This window comes from Felis catus, chromosome A3 (genome assembly GCF_018350175.1).
Source record: "Felis catus isolate Fca126 chromosome A3, F.catus_Fca126_mat1.0, whole genome shotgun sequence".
Lineage (NCBI taxonomy): Eukaryota > Metazoa > Chordata > Mammalia > Carnivora > Felidae > Felis > Felis catus.
The window spans coordinates 45,305,749-45,332,673 of NC_058370.1; the positions used below are offsets into that span (position 1 = coordinate 45,305,749).

General features: G+C 46.3%; 1 protein-coding gene across 6 annotated transcripts in view; it reads right to left on the reverse strand.

Moving 5' to 3' along the window:
• Positions 1-5,383: 5,383 nt before the first annotated feature.
• Positions 5,384-26,925, reverse strand: part of RALGAPA2 (Ral GTPase activating protein catalytic subunit alpha 2) — a 324,755-nt gene continuing 303,213 nt past the window's right edge. For all 6 annotated transcript variants that reach the window (XM_019826890.3, XM_045053931.1, XM_019826892.3 and 3 more), the window contains 2 exons: positions 11,815-11,854; positions 5,384-8,749 (listed from right to left, as the gene is read on the reverse strand). In XM_019826890.3, the coding sequence (XP_019682449.3) occupies positions 11,850-11,854 (5 nt within the window). In that variant the 3' untranslated portion in view covers positions 5,384-8,749; positions 11,815-11,849. The remainder of the gene's footprint in view (positions 8,750-11,814; positions 11,855-26,925) is intronic.

Consider the following 26,925-nt stretch of genomic DNA (forward strand, 5'->3'; position numbering starts at 1 on the left):
TGTGAGGAAAATGTCTGTGAATGTTGAATGCCTTGCTTTCATCATAAGGCTCTTTGAGATGTGGAGAGATCAGATGCCAGGTAACTGGCTCCCTGGCATAGCACTCTTTATATAAAGTGATGTGGTCAGGCTCCAGAGGACTGGGGCCACACTCAGCCATGACACCACTGAAAGCATCATTAGAACATGCTGTTGTGTGCACATGCCTTTTGGACACTTTCTTCATCTCATATTTAGGACAGCCATTAGGTCAATTTTTATGACTGTGTAATGACAAATCACCCACAAACTTGATGGCTTAGAACAATAGTAATTTACTACATTTCATTGTTTCTATGGGTCAGGAATTCCAAAGCAGCCTGGCCTGGTGGTTCTTGGCTTGGGCTCCCTCAGGAAGGTATGGTCACATGTTAGCTGGAGCTGCAATCCAATGAAGACTGGAGGATCCACTTCTAGAATGTCTCTCTCCCATGCTTGTCAGTCTGCACAGTGCTGCTGAAGTGTCCTCACTGCATGGTGCCTGACTTTCTCCAGAGCAATCCATCCAAGAGGCCATTATCTTTATGACCTAATATCAGAAGGCACACTCCATCACTTTTGCTGTGTCCTCCTGGTCCAACAGATCATCTCTGAATCAGCGTCGCAGGGACTGCAGAAGTGGGAGGATACTGGTGATGATCACTGAGTGGGGCCATCTTTGAGACTGGCCACGAGTCAGTAGTATTACCTCAAGAAACAGGTGAGGAAGCGAGAGTTGGGATGGTTAGCACTCAAGGGCTCAAGGCCACAATGGGGGCTGTGCAGCTGAGATCTGTAGCTACTCGTCTCTACCCTCCAAGCCTGTGTTCCTCCCCATCTACAATGAAAGGTGAACTTATAGTGTATTTTGATGCACTGATGTTAGTTTTTTCAGGAATTTCTTTAAAATTGGGAAATTCTTCAGAATGTTATCATGGAAAGAAACATGGGACGTGTGGGTTGGTCAAGCTGAACCGGGGGCCTCCCTTTTTCCCTGAATGAATACCTCATTTTGGTGGGGCTGAAATTCTACCTTTTGCCTGGATGCCCCTTTTTAAAAATATTTTTTTTCTTTTCTTAAGCTGATGGGTAATTTAAACATGGGAAGAAATGGATCCTGGCTTTGTGTGTTTTTTTTTCTAATGCAACTCCAAAACTGACTTTATGGAATTTTGTAATGATCAAATAGTCTATTAAGGATAAAATTACGTAAACTCTGATTCAGTAATTTCCCTTTTGGGAATTTATCTTACAGAAATAGAGACAGTGGTATGTCAGGCTATAGGTGTGATGGCGTTGGCCACAGGCACTTTTGTTACAAACACTGGAAACCACCTGAATGTGCACAGATGGGGGTTGAGTAAAGAAAGGTACGTCTATTCTAAGGAACAATATGCAACTATCACAAAGTGTAAGTTGGAGGGAGAGGTGCCCGTGATGTACTGTGAAGTTTAAAAAAGTTGTAATGATATGTATTGTATGATGCTATTTCTGTAAATAGGAAAGTCCTGTTATCTTTGTGTTATATTTGCATTCATCTGGAAAGAATCTGCTTATCAACTGGATGGGGTGGGTGTTGCGATGAGAACAGATCATTAATTTTAGAAGGAAAAAAATACAGAATACATGGTGTAAAGTACAAATCTATACTTTGACTGTTTTATTAAAATGGTGATTAGTAAGTAAGTCTTCCCTAATCTGAGTTTTCCTCTTGGCACTCTGCCCTCTTCTTCAGGTTGAAACAATTCCAGGGGTTCACTTTTTCTGGTGCCTTAAAATGGAGATGCCAAGATTTCCCTGAAGGAAGACTATAGAAATAACTGTTTCTAGGGGGCCCATAATCACCCATCAACATGGAAGACAAAATGGGGTGACATTTTTTAAAGGGAGGAAAAGATGATGCCATTAATGTGCAGCCCTTGCTGGTTCAAACTGTTCACTGAAGATTTGCAGCAAATGCTCTGTAGGCTTGGCAGGAGGGAGATCTGTTATTGAGGCCCTCTGCCTGCACTTAGCCCAGCGGCCATTTCTCAGGGAATATTGATCAAAAGTACTCACCTCCACCATCTCAGGAGCATAATGCAGTCCCTGAGTATTCATGGGGGAAAAAAAAAAAAGCTTTTCTTTGCCAGGCTATTTTCTGAAGTCAAAAAGATCCTTTCAGGAGCTATAATAGCAAGACCCTTCCCACTTCACACCCTTGGTGAGAGGCACACTCCAATTTTCAGACCCCCAGGACCCCACGTCAAGGTGGAAGCTGACAAGTGTGACCTCTTTATGTAAAATATTCTCTGTCAAACTCAACAAGCATTTTGCTAGAGGGACAGGTGGTACATACAAGTGGAAGATTAAAAATTACAGCTGGACACATAGGGAAAGGGAACTCTTGTCCTGGAGATAATTTATTCATTTATTCATTTATTCTTTACTTCACCAAATAATGTTTTAAATATAATTTTTGATTACATACACAATGTCCTCCGATATCTGAGGCAGCAATATCTTGGTGTGAATGTAAAAAAAAAAAAATCTAGTCAGTGTTTTTCTTGTCAGACATAGTTAAAAAGGGAGGATGCTAACTAGGACTTCCTAATTTCTCATTTGTTCTGTAAGAGGCAGAATCTTCCAGACAAATATTTCTTAATACGACAGCTTGTTACAAATTCTCACCCCCTTCACCTTATCCAATTTAATTTAGGATAGTAGAGACTTGGGTATTCAAAGTACTTTTAATTTAAAATGGTAGCAACAAAAAAGCAATCTCCAATTCCAGAAAATTCTTTTGAATGACTCAGAAAGAGTATCATTTCAGAGTTCCTGCTGTTTGGGCTGCTGTCATTTGCTAGTTTTGGAGGGCAAGTGTGAGAGGATATTTGGGGCAGGGAGAATGTCACTTTTGTTTAAAATTCCCCTGATTCCCAGGGCTGTCAGCTGGGCTTTCTATGTTGTCTGGGGGTGAAGATGTGGTTTAAGCTGAAATAGGCAGTGGGCAAAGAGACTCTATCTTCAGTTTTGGGAGCAAGTCTCTTTTCATTCTGTTCAAGGGCAGTCTTTGGGGCAAGTAAGGACACGGATGTGTCTTTACCTTCTTAACTCCTGAAACATAAAACTTTTCTCAGGGAAGAATGAACAGAATATTGTGGCCAAAGCTAAATCACTCTGTGGATCTGTGTGTACAAAGTGCAGGAGGACATCCTGGAGTGTGGCATCAGCATGTATAGCCTATTCTTGTTCTTTGCCACAGTCTGTTTTTCAGGTCTGAAAACATAAGCAATTTTTCTTTCCAGATATGTATTATCCAAAAAACTTCCAGAATAATAGATAAAGGTCAATAATAGCATCATCTTCTTTGTCCTTTGGGAGAATATTCCAGTAAAACAAGCTCCCCAGTTCTGGAAGACCCTGATCTGTTTGTGCCTGGTCCAAGTGAGAGAAAGGTCAGGGTGGCCTCAGGAAAACCTTCAAGGTAGCCAGAAGGAGCATGGAAACTACCAACAGTCCGTGCACTGGTGAAGTAAAGTGCTGCTGATCGGGGGTGTTGTCACAGAACAGGGCCCAGGAAACGTAGTTTCTCCTTGGAGCTCCACTTTGTAGCTGTGTGAACCCCAGGGAGCCATCTTTGGGCTTCAGGTTCAGTACCTGTAGAAGGAGGTGGTGGGAGTGTGGAGACAGTCCAGCTGATAGTCCTGGGTAGACCAGAAATACAGGGATGAAATTGACGGTGTGTTCCATCTTCATTACCTCATTTGTTTTTTGATTTGAAATGCAATTAAAACCATTTCCATTTATTTCTATAAATAAGAGCAAATGATAATAGTTTCTCTTGACATAAACTGTTTAATAAATCAAAGTAGCCTCAATTTGTTTCTACACATACACAGATCTAGAACACTAGCTCAAATGTGTACAGACGTGACCAAATATAAATGTGTGAGTCTTCTTGCTGAGAGATACCCTGTACTGCAGCAAATGTAAAAAAACTCTGGCATGTTTCCTGTAACACTCAGAATATTTTGTTATGGCAAGGGTATACCTTAAAGGTATTCTTTCTTTAAATTCTGGCACCTGGCAAAAATCCCAGAGAGGTTGAGGAGAGCATTACTTGCAGCAATGGTCTTTTTGGAACCACTGGAAGTTGGATTCTTTTTGGAATTCTGCTGAAGGTCTTGCATGATCTGGCCTAACATTTGATGAGTAGTTTTTGAAAATGTGGATATATGATGACTAGAACACCCTCCCCACACCCCCACCTCATCTTTTGTTATAAATAAGACAATAAACTGCTTTATGAGACTTTCGTAACAATATCCTGTGAAATTCAAGGACTATTTCCGGATCTGAAAGGAATCCATAAATCATCCTGGAGGGAACTGGGACCATGTGCAAAGTGGAATCATTAGGAAGGGCAGGACACTACCCTGAGCAATTCCTTGGGAATGTTCACTCACCTTCTCTCCACTCCAGGGTACACATGCAGGACAGGGAGTAAGGGCTGCCCAAAGCATCAAAAAATGGGGCTGGTCCAAGCCTCTCAATCCAAATCTATCTGCATGCAAGTTGGAATCCTTGAGAGGGTGAGGGGGACTTTAAAAATTAGATGCTGGGGTTCTACCCAGATGTGGTGGATCAGAATCTAGGTGGGGGATGGGAAACATCTTACGAAGCTTCCTGAGGGATTCTGATGCATGACAAGGCTCGGACCACCACTTCTAGGAAGCAAAGCTCTAAAACTCTGCATCAAGCTGCATTCCATGAGGTACCAAGTAGTAAACACATTTGCTACCAGTCCAAGGCTTTAAAAAGCTACATCAATTCAGGATCTTTTTGGCTCCTGGACCCTTTTGGAGGTCACCAAGATGTCTCGTAAGTAATAGGTAATACCTATTCACTAAATGGACCAAAGAATTAATTTTAGGCAGCTTGACTGTCCAGTATGTTGAAAGTTCCCTGGTGTCCAGAGCATGGGAGTAGCTAAGGACACGGGTAGAGACCACCTGGCCAGGCCTCAGAATGTGATGGTTGAAGGCCTGAAGGCCATCGATGGGGCTTCAGCCATGCCAACAGGAGGCTGGTAATTACATTTTATCTGTCATTTATTCACAAAGACACACCCTCAAAGTTGGCCTTTTGCTCATCAGAGCCAGGGACTCCTGACTGACTGAGAGGTCAATTTTACATAAACACATTTACAAACTTCCCTGGATTGATACTAGTACCATTCTGGATACATAATTACGCTTTGGTTAAAAAAAGATGCTTTTGAGGAACTCTGATAAAAAAGCAAGCCATCTTTTGTCAGATGTCAGGATAAACTTTATTTTCCTAGAAATGATAATGAAAACAAAAGAAACATACGGCACATAAGTATTGTGTTTCTACTTTATTAAATCATCACAGTAAATCAGAATTAAAGACAAAAAGAGGGTAAACTGGAGAGTCGAGTGGTGGTCATCAGTGGAGTTGTGTGCTTTTCTGGGTGTAGCACACACGTGTCTGCAAAGGTGGGTTGTACGTAGGGGTCTATACCATCTAGGCATAAACCCAGATGTGGGGCATTGGGCAAATTAAATATGAGATAGCAAAATTAAAATCAAATGACATATTATAACTTAATTTACTATATTTATCAATTTTTTTCTTATTTACATGTACTAATGTTGTAGACCTGAAACCATAAGAAAACATTCACTTCATGTGTATGTCATACATAGATACTGAGCACAACTAGAACGATGGTTGTTTCATGGTGAACTTCCCTCCTGATGTGGACATTCTCCTTCAGTAGATCTAGACATAACGCACTTACATGTAAGACATCACAGTACGTTTTAAAAGATCCCTCAAACCCCCAGATGACATAAATGTAACAGGAAGAGAAGCTCAGGTGGCCACACCGGGAGGAAGGTCAGGAAGACGTGATTTGCATTGTCTACGGATCCGCATGATCTCTTGTTTGTAAGGCTGAGGGTCTGATCAGTCAGCCCCTCTTATGAAGTCAAGGCTTAAGTCCCGTCCCTCCCTGTGGCTCTTAGCAGCTGCAGGCTTCACTGCATGGAGACCCTATGACAGTCACCCAAGCTAGACTTCCTCACTATGGTCTACTTAAGATTTAACTATTTTTAAAAAGTCATCATTTTGTTTTTTTAAAGTACAAAAACCTTAGTGAGACTGTGGAACATCAACTTTGCTTTGGACAGAAATCAGTGTGCAGAGAAGTGAGAGGACTGGCCTGGCCCTGCCTGGAAACCAGCAAATCTTATCCATTTTGGGCTGATTAGGGCTACTTTCAAGTACAGATGGCTGGCCTGCTAATGTGAAGAGTCAGCGTTGTGACTCAGGTGGGTCCCCGCTGGATGAGTGACCCCCCACAATTTTGCTGAAAGGCATTTATTACAAAAGCACAATATTTGCTTTTCTAAGTGAAAAAAAAAAAAAAAGGAACTTGATCATTCCAATTTTCCACCCCAAATAACAAAAGCAATTCAAGTCCACGTGATTGTAAGCAAACGTGGTTGCTAGATTCCCTGGTCCCCTCTTCCAGACCAAGGCTGCTGCTGACAACAGTGGGTTCAGATGAAGCTCCAGTCCCCAAGTGGCGGGTTGGAGTCTGGGGTCACGGGGATGTTAAAATCAGTAGGGCTTACAAGAAGTCTAGTTATTTGCTGCCTACAACTGAATTTCCCAATTTGCAGGTTAGGAGGACTGATTCCGGGAGGTAAGATGGAATCCTGGAGCAGAAGTCCACGGGAGTTCAATGTGACTTCCAAGTCCTGACACTTCAACTAAATCTGAGAATTCTGCCACAGGGGTTTCTAGAGCCTGGAAATGACATGTTTTCCCAGAAACTACTTGCCATCAGAGCCTAACTGGGACTCTGGAGCCCAGGAACATGTGATGCCCTTCCCTGCAGGAAGTAGGTCTGGGCACTCGGTAAATATGCAACAAAGCAGACTCAACAAATCTTGAGTCTGAGCCACTCCCCAGTGGCTCATCCCAGAAAGCCCAAATCATTATACAGGTGGGGGTGGGGGTGGGGCAGGAGTGGGAAAGATAAGAATCGTGGCATTTGCCCACACAACAGAAAATGGCTTAACAGTGTCATTAAGCCCCAGTGAGTGAACCAACTGGACGGGTTTATAGAACAGCCCAAAGTGATTGAGGCTTACTTCTGTTTCTCTCAGGTTCGGGTGATATCCAAGCTGCTTCTGTCTGTGGGCCTGGACCTCATGCCCTACCTGAGGCTTTCTACAAAGCTGAAAAACAAATTCTCTCTAGAATTAGAAGGTCTATCCTTTGAGTAGGAACTTCTCAATCTTTCCCCATTGTCCCAGAAGCAAGTCTGGTTCCTGGGACCTGCTTGTTTCTCCTCCAATGGTCGGGTACTAGCCAAACCAAGCCGATGGCTGATGGACAGAACTGACTGGTCAGTGAAAACAGCCACTCTGATGGAGTGAGGGGGCTCAGAGGACTCCCCAGGAAGGTGACCACAGCCACTGAGGGTAACAAAGTGGGCACAAGAGCAGAGAAGTAGAGAGTCAAGGGAGGTGGGGAAGCACCCTCGCACGGCTGATCCTTCTCTGGGCCTCAGTGGCTGCTGCCCCCAGTTCTGAGTCCCAGGCTTACTCTGGAGCAGGCTGCAGGCCTAGGCGAGAGGCAGAGGGCTGAAGAGGTCTTCCGAACTGACTGATTTTTCTGTCACTGACACCCTCAAACCCCCAGCAAGGATGCTGGGAGAGTGCAGATAGAAGGTTAGGTTTTTCTTTCTTTCTTTCTTTTTTTTTTTTCTTAAACAGGCTCAACATGCCTTCCTTGGAGCCAAATGTGTAGAAAGCACCCATTGTGCCATGGCTCTCTCTCAGCAGCAGCAGGCAGGAGAGCACAACCGCAGGGCGAAGCTTCTGGAGGCAGAGGGACATCGTAGGGGGTGCCCATCTCAGTCGAGTGCCCGCATGGGTGCATTCCCTGTGTGTCAACTTAGTGCTATCCTGAGCTGGGCCCTTGAAGCTTCCTGACCTTAAGGAGCTTTCACAGGGACAGGACCCTGTTTCTAGAGTCATCTGAGGACCTCGAGGAGGATGCTTGGGAAAACCTCTCCCCAGTTAGTGGGCATTAGGCACCAGGTGGAAAACACTCAGCGACTCATATAAAACTTCTCCTGGGCAAAAGACCCTAGGGAAAGCCAATTTCCATGATGATGAAATTTTTGAGTAAACCATAAATCCTAACATCAGCACTAGCGAAATCAATGTGGAAAAAATTCCTGTTTGACAGCTATTTTGCTGGCCCTTCTGTGAATCATGCTTGGGTTTATAAATGAGAGGAAACAACTCGGAGTACAGAAACCAGCTACCCCCCACCCCTTCCCCAAACACCCAGCATCTTCTCCTGCTGTCCCTTCCCTGGAGCAGCCACACCGATGCCCACAAGCATGGGTTTGTCTCTGGTTGTTGGTGACTTTCCCTTTTTCTTGTTTGAAGCCCAAGTTTCGTGAGGTCCTAGAGCAAGATGACACAGCCGAGTGAGAAAGTCCAACCCTCAACATCTTGGGGGGTTCACCTTCAACTTCGGAAGTCCGTCAATGGGAAGATGTGTGGAGGGCACTAGCAGAGCAGTGATGTTTCCTGGAGTCTCTGGGTTTGGGGTTCTGGGGTCGGGAAAGAGGGAAGTCTCATTCATCTCCTCCTTGCCAAAAGGCGCCGTGAGGTAGGCACTAGGGCTGGTGGCCAGGGCCCTGCAAAGAAAGCAGAGAGAGGCCAAGTCACAGCGCCCTTGTGGGCACAGATTCATGAAAAGACTTGTGGCACTCAGAACACATGGAACCACGTTCCCAGAAAGGAGTTCTGATGACCTCCCTATGTCACCAGTGCAGAGATGTTTGCTGAACGAATCAACACGTGAATGTCTTTCCTCCGGGTCTTTGCTGTGGACTTCCCTGCAGCATAAAACAAGCTATGAATCTTTTCAGATTTCACTTGGCCTCACTGTCCAATCCACATGTAAAGAGTGAAGAGAAAAGGCATCTGACTGCAGTAAAACAAAGAGGAGCCAATGAAACAGTAGCATGACCCAGAGTCAATGAAGAAGCAAGTAAAACTTGATGGACAGCTTTGGGGATCCCTGCCCTAGTTATTATTTATGTGTATTTACATATTGATATTTCACCCGATGAGTTACAACTCGATTATTCCCCAAAGGGTCTGGGGGAGAGGTTAGGACTAGGTTGCTTGTGTGAATGAGTCCAGACAAGCACAGTGCTGTTTAGCACTGGAGGGAAAAGGAGTAAACTCAAAGCCTGTGAATCTGCACCTCTCTTCCCTTCTCCCGGGTGGTTGCGAGCGTGCTCAGAGGAATCCAGGAATGCCTGCTGCAATACCCAGCCACTGTTGCTGCCAAGGCCTGCCCTCCCCTGGGGCAGTTCTGCGAGGGAGAGGATCTTTCATCACCCCTCTTGCCCACTGTAAGCTATTTTTAAGCCCTGTTCTATTATACCCCAAGCTTCCAGGCTTCGAACAAACCTCAGAAGCAGGCTTTCTATCCTCCTTCCGGCATGCTCCACTTCCAGGGGTTTGGTCTTTGAAATTTTTATTATTATTGGCATGGGAAATTAATTTATGTAAGTTGTCTTATTCACAGACAACATCTTTTCTCGTTTTCTGACCTTACCTATTGCTTCTAGGAAAAGCCTCTGAAATCAGTGCTCAACAAACATGCATGGACCTGAGAAGATAGCTTTCTCCGGTGTGTTCCCAATGCCAGCACTGGGGGGCTTTACCGTCCCTCCTCCCTGCTGGTTGCTGTAAGGCTGGGCAGAGACAGGAAATGTCCTGCAGCTCTCTCATGCTAGTCTCATCTTTAAAAACAGGCTACTTTTGACAAAGGCAGCCCAGCTATATTGCCCTCCATGACAGAGATGGCATTGGTAAAAGGTCTCTCCCTGTCCCCTTGGAGCTGGATATGGGGGTGAACAAACCCGATTCAATCCTAGATAACATTCTGTTTTGAAATACCTTCACTTCAAATTGTCTAAGATTTCACATTAGTCACTAGGAACCACTCTACCCAGTATTCTAATCAGATCAATTGGGAGAGAGAAAGAAAAACATAAAAAGCAAGTGAATGAAAGAGATAAAATGATGCTTGAAGATATGCTATTAAGTGAAAGAGCAGTTCTGGATTAGAAAGGAAACACTGAACCCCTCTAGCTGGGGGGCAAGGAGGGAGAGGGGGGTGCATGCTGCATTCCAGAGGCTGGGCAGGATGGCAGGCAGACAGAGGGACGCCAGGCAGGTGGGCTCTGAGGAGCCGCATGAAGCTCTGGGGCAAAGCGGCCCCTGTGCATTTGAAAGCAGTGGCCCCAACTGCTGGGGGTGCAGGGAAGCCCCCCCCCCCCACAGCTGCAACCTGCATGGCAGTGCCCCCTGCATTCCTCCAGTCCCCGACTTCCTCCTGGCACACCCCCAGCCCGTGATGGCTCCTGCAGTGCCCACTGCACCCCATAACCGACGGGGAGGCGGCAGCTGGGGAATGAGCTGGCAGACCACAAAGGGGGGTGGTTCCACTCGCAAGCTGCCGGCAGCCGCTCCACTCAGTTGGCCTCTTCCTCTTGCTGGAAGCTGGGGGTCTGTTCAAAGGACACTTGAGCCCCATGTCACCGTTCTGTGGCAGGAACAGGAAGATCCCCAGGGATATGGGGTCCCAGAAATAAAGACTTCTGCAGGACAGGACTGTACAGCCCCACTCTGCCCCACCCAGTAAGAGCACCCGGGTGTGTGGGGCTTGTCGCCTCTGGGGGCTCAAGGAACTAGGCCCCATTTGGAACAGTTCTGGGACTGGGCCAAAGCTGTGGCAGAGGGAGAAAGAAAGGGTAGCTGGGTCGGAGGGTCTGGCCTGCAGGTGGAGGAGGATGATGTTTTGGATAAATCCAGAAGCCTCGAGGCTAACATTCCACCTGCATTTTTCCTAAGATGGTGACGGGCATCTGTGTCATGCGTTCCACTGTGGCAATATGGTTAATAAATGACAGCTCGCTGGTGTCCTCCGGTATTATTACTGTTAGCATCGTCACCATCTGGTGTCCCTTCCACCTGTGAGCCCATGAGTCAGTGCAGCCTGGGCCACCCCCAGCCGGCACTGCCACAGGTGGCACGGGGCAGGGCCTGGACCCCAGAGCCAGGGCAGAAAGGAGAGGCCTACAGAGGTCACACCTGCTGCAGCCAGCCTGCCCTCTGGGTCCTAAACTGCAGCCCATCCCCGGGTTCCTCACCCTCTGTGCTCCCCCAGCTTTTGTCTGCTCTTCCTCCCCCAGCTGTTCCATTCAGCAGTCCCCCCCCCCACCCGGACGACCTGCCCTCCCCGCACCGAGGCCTTGGAGGCACCCGTTAAGGCGAGCGGTCAAAGGCCGGCCCAGCACGTGCCACATCTTATCGGCCCATCTCAAGATCCTGCTCCTCCTGGCTTGGGCAACAAAAAAGGAGGCGGCCCCGGGTCCACTGGCTCCCTGTGGCCCTTCACACAAAAGGGCGGGTGACAAAGACATGTTCCAGGATGGCAGGTGTTGGTGTCGGATTCCGCCCAGAGTGCACGGGCAGAAGAAAGGCGAGTCTGGGTTTCCCCGGGCAGCACAGACATGCAGGGGCACGAGTGTGGGCAGGGCCCCTCGGGAGGGGAGATGGGGACAGCAGGAACTAGAGGGGCATTTCAGTGTGGTGTTAGCCACAGAAGGAGGCTGGTTGGTGAATTTACACCCCCCATCCCCAAAAGCAGGGACGTTGGGCAAATCCAAAGCGTCAGTCTTACCTTGCTCAAACGTGGCAATGAGACCTTTACGTATTTTAATCTGAAGGGAAAGAACATAAAATCAAATGAACACAAGCCCAGCACACCCGTAGCCCAACTTGATAATGAACGCAGTGCTAATAAGACATTTATTCCTGTGCTGCCTGAGTGTTGTCACCGCCTTGGAGATCATTACCAACTGGAAATTCACTAAAAATTCTACTTGGCAGGACAGAGTTCTAGCTGCGGTCACATTTATAAATGTGAAATGAAAGAGACAGTGGTGCTCCTAGCATGTGTTGTGCAGACGCTGTTGGGAGCTCTACAGACGCAGAGGAACACTGACCACCGTGTTTCTTTTCCTGTTGCCCTGTATCTGCTGACAGATTTGGTCTAACATATAGTCAAAGGTATTAATTTTCAAGATGAGCATTTGGAATTCAATGGATGACCTGAAAAAAGAACTGGCAGCCTCTAAGCATATGCAAGTTTACATGCCTCTTAGTTTCATGTCACTGGTTTCTGAGTGTACAGTGTGTGAACTCAGTCCTAGTGTCACCTGCGATACGATGGTACCCAGGGAGGAAGCGCGCAGCATGCTGTGCGGAGGGCAGCAGGGAAGGGGACCCCACAGAGTTGAAATGGGACTGTAAGCTCACCCTCACTCACGAAGCTGGAGGATCTCAGCAGTCATGCTGACCCCGAGAGACGATCTGAGTATCACCGTACTTTGTGACAGGTTTTCTCAATCCCCGCCCCCCTGCCTCGCCCCCATCCCTCCCACAGACATCCAATTTCCTCTGTGAGTTTCCCTCAGCAAATCCTCAGCCTCATTTTGTACCAGGCATAGCTCCTCACCCCAACCCCCACAGCAATCCTGAATTCAGTGTCACTCGGCCACCATTAAATCTGGACAAAGGACATTCATCAGTGACACGGCCCGTTGTCTGCACGGCCACAGTCATAAACTTGGATTGTCTGCTGAGCCCCTTGCCAAGGTTGGCACAGTGACCAGGGCCAGTTTCTAAGTCGGTGGTTCAGAAGGCCATCAGAAGAACCAATGACATACTCTTAGGTGGGGCTCTCCAGAAGAAATGTGCACTTTCTATGATCTATTGAAAATATTCCCACCCTGGCAAAATTACTTGGGGTTTAGAATTTCAGGATAAATAACTGATTGTGGATGATAAGTCTTATTTGATTTTCAACCGTTACTTGCTCATTCTCTATACATTGACTGTGCTCTAGGGCACAGGAGACTCTTGTGACTGTGTTGATTGTTGGTAACAGACTAGAATGTTTTCCATGGATCCTCGATAATAGGATTATCTAGATTTCCTGTTTTCTCCCAATGCATTGTGCTGCGGCACCCCATTTCTTCTCATGGAAGATGGCATATGTACAATGTCTCTCAGCGGGTGTCTTCCTTGAGTTGGGGAGGCCCAGCTTTTCAGAGTACCATGCTACCTACTCTTTCCAGGGTGAGCAAATGGGGTCTCTTCATGAAGGGGCTCCTTGGTCTCCCTCCCCTGCAGCCCTTCAGCCCTGGTTATGCTGGGCGTACCAAGAAAACAGATGGCGCAGCTAACAATGGAAGACTTGTTTGTAATTGCTGATGAGGACTGGTTTGCTCCTCTCCCCAGTGTGTCCCCAGATGCAGCCTGGTGTGGTGTGCTGGACCAAACAGAATGTCTCAGTGACTGCCAGTCCATGGGTGAGTTAAGGAGATGCAAAGACAGAGACAGTTGGGGGCTGCCTTAATTATTCCATGGGGCTCAAATGTCACTTGCCCTTGACACACAGGCAGTGCTACCAAAGGGTGGGGGCCCACACATGGAACACAGGAGTAGGCTGTCAGCTTCCTGATATATCCCTGGGGGTGAGTGTGAGACACCAACTAGCCTGGGCAGCGCTGGAAGGCACCAGAAGAGAGCACAGTGCTTGGAGGACAGGAGGCATGTGATGCTTAGGGGTGTTGGGAAGAGACACAGAGCATAATTATTTCATCTTTTCATCAGTTCGGCACCTGAGATGTGCCAGGTTCTGTTCCAGGCTCTTGGTTATAGGCATGAACAGAGCAGATGAAGCTCCTGCCTGTGGGAAGCTTTGGTGGACTTATGGCATGCATTCTAATTGGGGGGCAAAAATACCATATTTTTTATATGAAGAAAGTCCAGATACCAGAATGGTAAATAAACAAATATACAGTATTTGTGGAGTGTTTCGGTGGGGGGAGGAGACCAATTAGGAAATCCAAATGTCTTGGGAACCTCCATAGTGGGGTCATAGTGAAAAAGACATTGAGCCACATTGGGTGATAGGGTTAATATGTGCATCAGATTCAAAGTTTTCTTGTATGTGTTGGGACTCGGGAGTAGCATTTAGACTTCTAAGAGCAGCGGGGTGGGACCCCTCTGGAGAGAGCCCTCCACACATCAGCCCGACACCAAGGGCTAAACTGTAGCCATTCAGCGGCTCAGACACAGAGCTGGAGCCCAGAGAACCCAGAAGTCACTTTTAGAGAAAGATGTCTTATTTCTTGGGCCTCATGCAGCTTCTTGGATACTCTGGATATCAACAAGGATTTCATAAAACACAGGACACAATAGTCTTGATTGGAGATCTGCTGTGTTCCCCACAGCTCTGCCTAGCGGAGGCTTTTCAAGAACTGGTGGGTCTTTTTGTGGCATGTGTTCTCTGGTGGGACTTGCTGGGATAGCAGAAGAGCAAGGATTTGAACGGAGCTTCTTATCTCTGAGGAAAGGCTGCCATCCGGGACTGCCACCTGGGATAACACTGGGCAGGGTCAGACAAGAAAAGTGGCTGCTTCTCCCTGGGTCCTTGTTACTGAACAGTCAGTGTGGAAAATGATTAACTGGTTCAAGATAATTAGGGAAGGGAATGATTTTGAGAGCTGGCATGGCTGAGGGAGAGAAACAGTGGACCATGGTTCCAGCTTTAGGCGAGCGCTAAATATCCTCCCAGCAGGAAGGCGGACAGAGCCGGAGATCAGAGAGCGGTCTGAGCTATTCAGACCCCTTGGAACGGCTCTGAGGAAGGGAACAGGTGCAGCCATGGATGGGGTAAGCCTACACGCTCAACTCAACACTGGCAACTCAAGACCAGTGGGAATCAGCCAGCCTAATTAACATTTCCAAATGGCCCAAGGATGGCTCCCAGTATTTCCAACCCAGCAGCAGTGGCTGTGCCCTGGCGCTGGCCCTGATACTGGGCTTCCTTTTTTTGGTCGTTGGTCTCGCCCATCGACTCTGGTTCTGAATCAGAAAGCTGGGACAGCTGGACCAAAAGGCAGGCAGGCATCGTGTGGATTGTGTGCCTGCACGAGCATACGCACCTGTGCAGGGGGCTAGGCAAGTGGGTGGAAGGCTCATTCTGGCATTCTTCTCTTTCCCTTCCACAGCTATAATATACTTATATGGACCTATGGCTGAATTTAACCAAACTATAAATTGAAGATTAGTATCTTGGTTTGAACTTTTCTTGCCAGGCCCTCGCGGAGACAGCGGTGTCTAGACCCTCTTGCTATCTCACAGAATGTGAATGCTAAGATCTCAGTTACATCTTAGCCATGGCAGGGCTGTTCATCTTACCAGACTGAATTCATATCTCGAAATAGCAAAACAGCTCAGGAATGTTGATAGCAGCAATATTCCTAATATAGCCAAAAAGCAGAAATAGCCCAAATGTCCACCAACTGATGAACGGACAACCAAAACATGGCCTACCATGACAATGGAATACATATTTGGCAACAAAAGAAGAGAAATACTGACATAGACTACAACACGGATGAACCTGAGACCATGCTGAATGAAAGAAGCCAGTCATCAAAGACCATGTACTGTATGATTCCATTTATACAAAATGTCTGGAATGGGCAGATCCATAGAGACAGAAAGTAGACTAGAGGTTGCCATGGGCTAGACGTAGGGTAGGGGGAGTGGGGACTGACAGCTTAACGGGTACATGGGTTTTTCTCTCTGTTTTAGGATGAATTAAAAAGTTCTAACATTAGGTTTGAGGTGATGGTTGCACAACGTTGCGAATGTACTAAAAACATCAAATTATATACATTATTATTAAAAAATTTTTTTAAGGTTTATTTTTGAGAGAGTAGACAAAGCACAAGCAGAGGAGGGGTAGAGACAGAAGGAGACAGATTCCAGAGCAGGCTCCAGGCTCTGAGCTCTCAGCACAGAGCCTGATGCAGGGCTGTAACCCATGGGCCATGAGTACATGACCTGAGCTGCAGCTGGACGCTTAACTGACTGAGCCACCAAGTGCCCTGAGACTATTTTTCTAAGAACAAAACAATGCCAAAGAAACTTACCCTCATATCCTAGCTCTTCTGGATCACTACTGTCATTTTACATCTCTTCAAACAATGTTCTGTGTATCAGGGAGTTATCTCCCATGATTCTTCACACCAGCCCACAGGTTCCTGACCACTGGATTCTGGTGTGAGTCTGGTTGGGGGGTTGTCTTAAGCAGGTCTTGACCTGACTGCAAGTCAAAGTTCTGCCCATCTCCTTTTTACCTTCTTCCTCCCACCATGCAGACCCAAAGAGGTGGGTGTCACCATGCTCCCCTCACCTGTATAGTCCCAGTTAGGGGCTGTGTTCTGTGGCACTAGGGATATAGGAGTCACTAGGGGGAGGGGACGGGTAGGCCCCTCTAGTGGTCCCATGGAGAACGTTCAGGCGGAGCATCTCTTCGATTAGTACAACATTTATTCATTAGTCAACATGTCTTCTATGCCTGCTGTGTGGCAGGTGGTGGGAATATGTAGGGAATGAAATATTATCTAATTATTATCTAACTATCCCTGCTGCCCCTCCCCTAGAATATCCTCCCCATAGAAGTCAGTGATCTTTTTAATCAAGAGTTGTATCGTGTCACCCCACTGCTTAACACCCTCCAGGAGCTGCCCTGCTCACTAGTGTAACAGCCAAAGTCTTTCCCTAGGTCTGTGAGGCTGTTCTGATCTTCCTCCTCCTCCTCACCTCCTTGCTTGCTTTGCTCTAACCATGATGGGCCCTTCACTGTTCCTCAAACATACCAGGAAATGCCTGCCTCAGGGCCTTTGCACTTGCTGTTTCCTCTGCCTGGAGTGCTCTTCCCCCAGACTCTAAATGGCTTGCTCCCTTACCTCCTTCAAGCCTCTCCTCAAATGTTTTCTTAGTGAGGCCTTCCTCACATCCCATGTCGAAGAGGCTATCACCCCAGTGATGCTTCTCAGTTGCACTCCTGGTCCTCCTTCCCTGCTGCTTTTTTTTTTTTTTTGGCACCCCTCAGCTTCTGAGAAGCCAGCATCTTTCTCACCCACCTAAAAGATAAACTTCAGGGATGCCTTGGTGATCAGTCGGTTAAGCGTCTGACTCTTAGTTTCAGCTCAGGTCATGATCTCATGGTTTGTGAGTTCAAGCCCTGCACTGGGCTCTGCGCTGGCGGCCAGCACAGCACCTGCTCTCTCTCTCTCTGTCTCTGTCCCCCACCCCCTCAAAATAAGTAAACATTAAAAAAACTAAAAGATGGGCCTCATGGAGGGTGTGGTTGCTGTTCTGCCCATTTCTGTACCTTCCATACTAGTGCACAGTAAATATTCGTGGAAGGAATGTGTGAAGCCCGGACCCTCAGGGGGCTTCTGTGATGATCTTAGAAGTGAAGCCACAGTTCCCATCCACTTGGGCTGTACCAAAGGTCTGTCCCCAGGGCCCAAGCTGGACTGAGCTTTAATATATAAATATGGCCTCTAGCAAAGTCACCAGTTTTGGGGAATTGGAATAAAGAACAGAGGCAGCCTAGCGGCCTGCGGAGTCTCGTTTCTGGCTTCTTCTGTGGTCATCCCTTCCCTCTGGGACTCTCGCCCTGATGTTCTTGGGTTGGTTCACATCCCCTGGTCAGGAGGGCCTGGACTTGGAAAGCCGCTCTCCCAGGTGTTACAGAGGGCTCTGCTGTAACAGTCAGGCTGTTCCTCTAGCTGCTTCCCTGAGCCCTGGGGACAGAGCTAGGGAACAGGGTTTCCCTAACTACCACGCACAGGCTCTGGGACACGAACCAGCTGCAGGGTCTGCCCAAACATACTTCAGCAGCAATGGCAAGGGAACCTGCACTCCTTGGTTTTGCCTGGGATCAGGGCGGGGGGAGCAGGACCCTGCCTCCTGAGTCCTGGAAGACCCACAGCAGCTGTCCTCACCCTCGGGCAATCTCAAGATCAGTCGACCCTGCTTGATAGAAGAGACAGGCTGGGTGACCGAGTAGGCTGAGGACCCCACCACAGGTAAGGGCTCAGCACTGCAGGGGGAGGTGGGAGGGGCCTGGTGTGGGGACACAGGCCGGTAGAATGTGTCCTCTATGCATCTGGGATTTCATTGTCTCATATTCCTGAAGTGGTCAAAAAATAGGGTTTTGCCTGTTCTTTCTCTCTGTACACTCTACAGAGATGCTATTAGGTTTCCTCTGTGCTGAGAAATGAATTTTGGCCAGTGAATGCTGCAAATACATTATGGTGGGGTAGTTTTGTTTGTTTGTTTTTTACAAAGTTGACTGGCATGTTTCCCCTTTTTTTTTTTTAGGAATTTTTTACCCCCCAGCCTTTTGAGGGCCTTTGTAGGTTAACTAGAGAAAAGTAACCAGCTTTTCTTTTTATTATGCTATGTAAAGGTTTACCTCCTGGTTATCAGCATATATACTTCTGGAAAAGGAGACAATATAATATTCTATTTTCTGTCAGCAGACTTAAATGCTAGTAAGAGAGCTTCCATTCAGCCTCTGCTTTGGCTTGGTTGTTGCTAGAAACTTAAGCAAGGTCATGGGGTCTTCAGGAGCCCACCTTAATGGCTGTGGTTTGCACATGCTCCACCCTCTAGAACCAGGAGAACACTATGGTCACAGTTGCAGTTCACATCCCAATGTGAACATGGGGTGTCAGAAGCTCCAGGTTCTTCTGAAACAAATCCTCAATGTTACTTCAAATGAACTTTAATTAAGAGTCATTTCCAAAAATTGCCTCTGAGAAAAATTCTTGGTACCTGCCGGCCATCTCTTGGCAACTGCAAAAGTGTCACGGGAACTGTAATTAACAGTTAGGCAGGGAGGAAGATGCCACTTGCATTTAAAACCCTGTGAAGGCTGCAAAATCAGAACTAAAGTCAAGACAGCTCACAGAAAAACCAGCATCTTCAAGTTCTTCCAAAGGAACAATTTAAATGTGATGGCAGTACTTTAGAATGAACACTCTTGGGTCCCTTCTTTTTCTGGGAATCTGTGAACATCCCCTAACCTCAGCACCAGCCTCACGGCCGGGGTGGTGGTTCCCTACGCTGGCTCTGGAAGGAGTCATTTCTTCCTCTGTGTTCTTCCCATGTTGACTGTCCCCTATTTTATTCTTCTCGTCCATGGCCTTCCAGTTGTCATACATCTCAATTTTTAGCCAACGTGGGGAAGTTAAAAATTGACTGGTGGGAGAGGTGCCTGGGTAGCTCAGTAGGTTAAGCATCTGATTTTGGTGCAGGTCATGATCTCACAGGTTCGTGGGTTTGAGCCCTGTGTCGGGCTCTCTGCTGTCAGCACAGAGCCTGCTTATGATTCTCTGTCTCCCTCTCTCTGTCTGTCCCCCACTCGTGTGCCTGTGTGCACTCACACGCCCTCTCTCTCCCCACCCCCTCAAAAATAAACATGAAAAAAATTTTCTTAAATGACTGGTGAGGGACTTAGTAGTGTATCTAATACATGTTAGGTAAGTTTCCATTCTCTCCCAGGCTCACAAGGTAGATGGCACAGCCCACTTCAGGAAAATCTCAACCCAACAGACCCACACTTTTGGCTCACTGTATCTCTTTCTCTCTCTCTTTCTCTCTGTCTCTCTGTCTCTCTCTCTCTCTCTCTCTCTCTCTCTCTCTCTCTCTGTCTCTCTCTCTCACTGTATCTTTTTGATATGTGATTATAGTTCAGAAGCAACTAATCTGGGCTTATTCATAAGTAGCCATTTTTTAGTGGTTCCTGAATATCTGCTCTTCCCTAACAAGACTGCAAGCTCCAGAAGGGTAGGAAAGACATGGAAAATGAAGCTTCCAGAGTCTTTGTGTTCCCTTAAGATGCTTAGCACAGCCCTGGGGGGAGGGGCAGGGTGAATTTGGAGATGGCAACATTTGACAGGTAGCACCACTGTGGTCTACTGGATCAAATGGAACAAATGTTTGTCTCATCTCTTTCTTTCCCCTCCCGGAGCTGACACTGAGGACAACAAAAGCATTTTAAGAGGAAAAAGAGATGAATAAGCATGAAGCAAAATCTGGTGCTAAACAGGGCTATCAAGAATTCTCTTTAAAATCTACAATACCATTTAGGAAAGGATGCCAAATTACATATCAGTTATTCAAACCACATTATCTGGTCTGTGGAGTACCTAGGCCCTGTGGCTTCCCCTGCCTTTTTCACACCAGGTTTTGGTCATATTGCTTATCATTGGTCCACTTTCACTAGGAGACCAGGGAGAGAGGGGACAGCTGAACAATCACAGGAGTCTGCCCTGCATCTGTCTCAGGCCCAACACACGTCTGTGGCCTCAAGACACCTATGCCACTTCAAGCAACAGCCTGAATTATTCTGTCCATATTTCTATTTTATTCCTGTTGCATATGTTTTAAGAAAGAAATTACATGTGTCATTCTCTAAAGAATTTACTGCCCATTATAGATAGAATACGTGTGCGCACACACACACACACACACACACACACACACGACTTACATAGGCTAAGAAAAACCAAGATAGAAGTAATGACAAGTTAAATGGCACATTAAAATGAGGATCCAAGCATTACAAAGATGCCTTGACAGTGGTTCTCAGTCCTGCCTGCATAATAAAATGCCCTCAGGAGTTTTTTTTCAAATGTTTATTTATTTTTGAGAGAGACAGAGTGCAAGGGGCGAGGGACAGAGAGAGAGGGAGACACAGAATCTGAAGCAGGCTCCAGGTTCTGAGCTGTTAGCACTGAGCCTGACATGGGGCTCGAACTCAGGAACCTGGAGATCATGACCTGAGCTGAAGATGGAAGCTCAACCTACTGAACCACCCAGGTGCTCTGCCCTCAGGAGTTTTTAAAAGAAAATCCTCATGCTCAGGCCACACCCCAGATCAACATATGCACATCTCTAGAGGAGGGATATAGCATAAGAATACATAGGGATTCGCAGGTGAATCACAAGCTGGGGCCAGCATTACTGGGTGTGGGTGATGGCATTATGGGTGGTTTAAGGAAACCCAATGGATGCTTCATCATCTTTGCAAGAAGAATACATTTTAAGTTTTAAAAAATATGTCATATGAAAGGGGTCAGAATTGAGCTGGTTATGTGTAAAGGAAGATTCGGGCTGGCTCTGGGTGGGACTGTTGGGATAGAAACTCTGTGTGGGGCAATTAGCTCTTTGTAGGCCATGCGGCAGCACCCGGTTGGCTACAGCCAAACGTGCTGAGGTTGCTGAGTGGGGGTGGCCTGAGTTCTTGAATAGACAATGACCTAACAGAACTTGTCTTTAAGGGAAAATTCTGGATGATTTTATTGGAGTTCTGAGCTTTCTTCCAGATCTTTAACTAACATTAATAAAAAGCCAGCAGCCATGGCTTTGATTTATGGGACTATCCCCACGGAGGGCGCCAGGATAGCATTTCCACAACTGCGGTCCCTGGCCTGCACTCCCCTTCCAGCAGACAGGTAAATGGGTAGGCAGTGGTATATTCCAGGATGAGAAAGGAAGAATCGGGAGGTGCATGTTCCAAGAGGATGACAAAAGGAAGATGGGCTGGAAGAGGAAGAGGTTTGCATAAGATGGAGTGAGGAAAAACATGGACAGACAGGGTGGGTGAGCATGATAGCCCAGTAAACACCTGCTGAGGGTTCTCTATGTGCCAGGCACTGTGCTCATCTCTTTACACATATTAACTTGCTGAATCCTTATGAATACCCTTAAGGAAGTTTCTTATTAGACCCATTTTACAGAATCAGACTCAGCTGTAGAACCACAGGTAACATGGCTGTGGCCACACACTGGAACGCAGAAGACACTAGCCCACTCAAGGGAATCCATCCTCCCTGCAAAGAGCCTCCAAGGAAGCTGGGGAGGCTGGTGTCAGTGGAAGGTTCTGGCCTGTGTTGAGCCAGGAGGACAGGAAAACAGTGGAGTTGAAATGATTAGGGTGACTGTATGCAAGAAAGAGCAAAAGAAGGCAAGCCTGGGCTGTGTTAAGTACTGACGGAGGAAGATCCATTAACCCTGGCAATGGGGTATGAAGGGTCAAAGGTTTGCTGATGGGCACTGCCATCTGCCTTTATTCTAGGGTTCAGCAGCAGCGTGTGGGTACATAGGCTCTGGGCCTGGGTCCTGGCTGTGTTCCTCCCACCCCCAGAATGTCAGAGGCCCCTCCAAGTGTTGGGATGGCCTGCCTGAACCCTTGGGACCTGACTTATCCAGGGCACGTGGGAGCCTCTAATGCATGTTTGCTCACTCCATGACGTCAGAGTATATTCTGGGCTTCAGTTCCCTCCTCTGTTCGATGTGGTTGGTTAGAAGCAGGAGTGAGAGGGCTCCTTAAAGGATTCTGCAGACACAACTACGAGGCTGCCTTATACACTGTCACAATTATGTGGGTGTGCTGGCCAGTGAAGTGATTGACTGTCATCAGAACAACCATAACCTGAGTTTCTGTGGCTTATGTTTCCAGCACTATCACTTCCCTAAATTTCATTCTTGTCTCCTGAAGACTTTCTGAAGAGCAATGAGGAAGGTACAGCTTTCCTGAACAGGCTCTGTTTGAAAAACATTAAGATAGTATTTGCTTCTCTCCTCCTCAGGGAGGAGGAGTTTGTAGACTGACAAACTCTTATAACTGGCTGGTTAGGAATTCCGTGACCAATATAATTGACAACCAGCATTTGGTGACAGCTTACCAAGTAGGGGATGGTGGTAACCATCTGAGTCTTGGATGATGTCACTAAAACTGGACTCCACTTTGGAAGAAAAGAAAGTGTGGAATGAGGGGTGAGGACCCCACTGCCAAATTGCCCATGGCCTTTTGGTTGTCCCTTTATAGCTTGGTCTTCAGCTTACTCAAAATTGATGTGAAGCAGTTAGGCTTCATATCCCCTGAAGCTTCTTCTAGTTCCATGTTCTCCAGTGTTCTTTGCTGGTTTCAGCAAATTTAATAGGAAGGTGAACACATAAGAAATGTTATCAATAGAAACCTTATGAAGAACACTTTAACATGGAGGGAGGAATGGAGGAAGGAGAGGAGAGAGGAGTGTGGGGGAGGAGGGTGGGAGAGAGAGAGAGAGGGAGAGAGAGAGAGGCTGAGTGAATTGGTAACATGACCACCCTCAATGAATGGGGAAAATCTGTCATCTTTTGGGGGGTTACAGTTAGAGTCTCCCTTGTGCAGTTTCTGGGGATCAGCCTGATTGCTAACTGCCAGGAAACTGGTCATGTGGGGGATCTGTGTGCAGAATGGCAAGCCTGCAACATCCTGGCACATGTAGCCACTGTGTATGGTTCGGGGGTCCAGCCGGTGAACTCCTCTAGGTAAAGGCTGATGAGTTACAAAAGTAGTTTGTGTAGCATCCACTTGCCAGCTTCACTTTGGGACCAATACACCTGCAGTCTTATGAGGGTCACTGGAATGATCCAGTGACACCAGGCAGAGTCTTCTGATAGGTTCTATGAACTTAATTTGATTTTGTTGTAGAAGAAAATTACAAAAGTCTTTTATATTAGGTAGGTGAGCACAATAATCCTCTCCAAGAGGGCACATGTGCACTTCCTGAGCGTGACCGCTGAAAGCTTACGGTTTTGTGAATAGGAATGGTGGTGGCAACCTCCTAAGACCGACTCAGACTAATCTGGGTTAAGCTCCAAATATGACCTACATCAAGAATGACAGAATCGGGTGGAGCCGAATGAGGAGTTTGCTCCCACTTGCTCTAAATTCTGGAACCTTTACCACCTAGCCTATCATAAAGGTGAAAGTATGTCTGACCACATCTTGGAGGAATCAAAGGTGTTTATGTAGGGCTCACAAATAAACAAAGATTTGTGCTCCCTCTGCTGGTTCCCTACAGGAATATTAAAGTAGAAAGGAACCAAAAACAGTGTTGGCATCTTCAGCAAACACTGTTGATTTGTGTATACTGAGAACAACTCATTTAACTTGGTTTTGGGACATTCTTCGAAAAACTCAGTCTTTATCAGGTTCCAACCAAGGCACTTGGAAATTCTTAAAATCAGATATTAAATCAGACATACCTGTAGTCCTCCACTACCAAATTGCTAGCTGTGACTGTAATAGTGATTTGGGGATTCATTTATCAACAGACACAAGTGGATTCCTCCAAGGTTTTAAGATCTAGACACAACCTTTAAAGCAGTTCTTGGAAAAAACAAAATCTCAGGTCCAAGCTAAAGTTTCTTTTTCCTCTTCTTGTGTATAAGACCAGCTTCCAAAAGGTAAAGATGTATACTATTTATATCCTTTCCGATAATGTCAAACATTAGACTTGATTTTCCAAATCATTAGCATGCAGAAGAATGACCTCATGGTGAACAGATGCACTTGGCTGTGAGCTGCAGTGATTACATCAGCCCCGCCCAGCAGTCGAGGGTGCCCATTCCAGTTAACCCTTTGAAGGCCTCTCTGCAGCCCCCCCTTCCTTAGGAACATGCATGAAAACACAAGCCAAGTCCCTCACCCCAATGTGTGTATGTGTTAAATGAGTATGCATACCTGCATAAAACATATATGTATGTAAACACACACACACACACACGTGTGTGTGTGTGTGTGTGTGTGTGTGTGTGTTAACTGCAGCAAATATTTTAACACTGGCTACCTTTCAGAAATTGCTGGTCAATAAGGAAGGAATCAAAGGGAACATAAACTACAGGGCTAAAAAAAAGGCAGCTCAAATACTTATTATGTACTAGGTATTATGAGTACAAGTAGTAGACAGAATATGTATGTGGTAGGTGGTGTTTTAAAATAACATTTTCTGACTTGGAAAATAGTTTCTTTTTTAAACCTCTTTTTAAGAAGCGGAGCACCCACCTATTAGCTAACAATTAAAGACCCTACATCCTCATCAGTGGTTGACAGTGAATCATGAAGAGAAACACATTTACTTGGCCGGTGTGCACCTCTCTAGCTGCCTCCGGTGACAAGGAACAGCACTGGGGCAGGGGGAGTCTGAAGAGAAGGCATTTTCCAACAGCAGCGTCTTTGGGCACAAGCCACTCCCACTGAGCACACTTCCTACTTATGCATAGGACTCCAAGGCTGATATCACAGGCCTTCCTCTAGAAATGGGACTGCTTGCTGCTACAAACACAGTGTGGAAGGAATACAGGGTTCAGGTTACTCTGCCTCTGCATTAACAACAAAGCCCCTTGCATGGAGGATACAAAGAAAACCTGGGAGCCCCTAATTCCTCAGATTGTGCATATGCATGTGAGCAGGAGCCCAAGGCCCTGCTTTGATGGCACTGCTGGCCGAGACGGTCTGATTGGGTCCTAAGTGCACTGTGGAGGCTTAAGCGGCTCAGGGTCAATTTTTCCAGTTGGCTTGAGGCTTGGAAGAGAAGAGGTCACCTCTGTTTCTTAGTTTAAGCTAGCTGGCTCATGTGGGTTTGACTGTACTTGTCCCGAGAAAATAGGAAACACCGAATAAATGAAAAATGTTTTCATCTGTAAAAGTGGTAATAGGCTGGGATAGGGATTCCTCAAAAGCAAAACTGCTATGTGAAGAGCGGAGGATGTGCTTTTGAAAATGTGCCTATTTATGGTCTGGAAATGCTACGCCCTCACTGCACTGCCTCCAGATTTCAGTTCGCATCAAGTTCCTTTCCAGTTCCTTCCTCATCTTTGGTGTGGGCAGATATGCAAAGTGGTGACAGAGAACATGCCGCCCAGACTTAAAATTGCATTCATGGACTGATGTGATATGTGTACAAAAAATTTTATCATTCAACACGGAATGCTCTAAACCCTAAACATTATGAAATGTAATGTGGATGCAAACAATTTGAAAGGAGGAAGAAACAGCATTTGTCTTGATAGCCCATGTTTGGTTTCATGTTCCTTTTGTATGGGTCCCAGGGCCCACTCATGAGCTGTCAGACCCTTATCTGCTAAGTGACCTTGGCAACGTGATGCTCTCGAAGAAGCCTGCTAGCCATTGCCTCCAAATACCAGGTCCTGAAAAACCCAAATCACTTCTGGAGACTCACTTAAGATATTACCTACACACTAGCTCATTCGGATGGATTTAAATAATTATGAACTTTTGGAAAAGATCAAACTAATTTACATAGATGCTAAAGTATGCATGGAAAACAAAGCTCATCAATATTTGTTTCAGGAACATCTTAATCTAGAGCCTTAAGAATGTAAGAGTTAAGGAATGTCAATACCTAGTTATTATTTCATTTCTTCTAATTATAAGAAATAAAAACCTTTCTTAAGAGTTAAAAACAAACAAACAAGCAAAAAAACCCCAACAACTCACAAAACCCTGCACAGAAAAACTAAGTCCCAGGACCTCATGAGGATGAAAAAGAGCTGAATGCGATCTTTAAAAAATTAGCTTTGCTACAGATCCTTCATGTTCTTTCACCCACACACTAGAAATGATTTTCAACCTCTAGCCAGAGTGGTGTGAAATCTCCATTTCCCTTGAAACTGATTTTTTTTTTTTTTTTTGGTTTTAGATAGAATGTTGGCAGAGGGTATAAAAGAATTCAATTCACAGCTGTTCTACTTTTTTTTTTTTAATGTAGGAAACATTAATCAAAGCTTTAAGTTATAAGCTTTCTCATGTTGTTTAGTATTCCAGTTCAACAAAGATCAATAGAGGCCATCCCTGTGTTTCTTGACGCCTCACCAGGAAGCAGAGGCGTGATTATGTAAATCGCCCGGCTCCAGCACCTCGGCCAGCTTGCTTATCTCCCCGGCCTTCTGCCTGCTGCTCCTGGCTCCCTGTGCAAAGTGCAAGCCTCTCCCTCTTATCTCCCAACAAAGCTCGGAGAGGCAAGGATTGAAGCCAGCGATGTTAAACAATGATGCATGG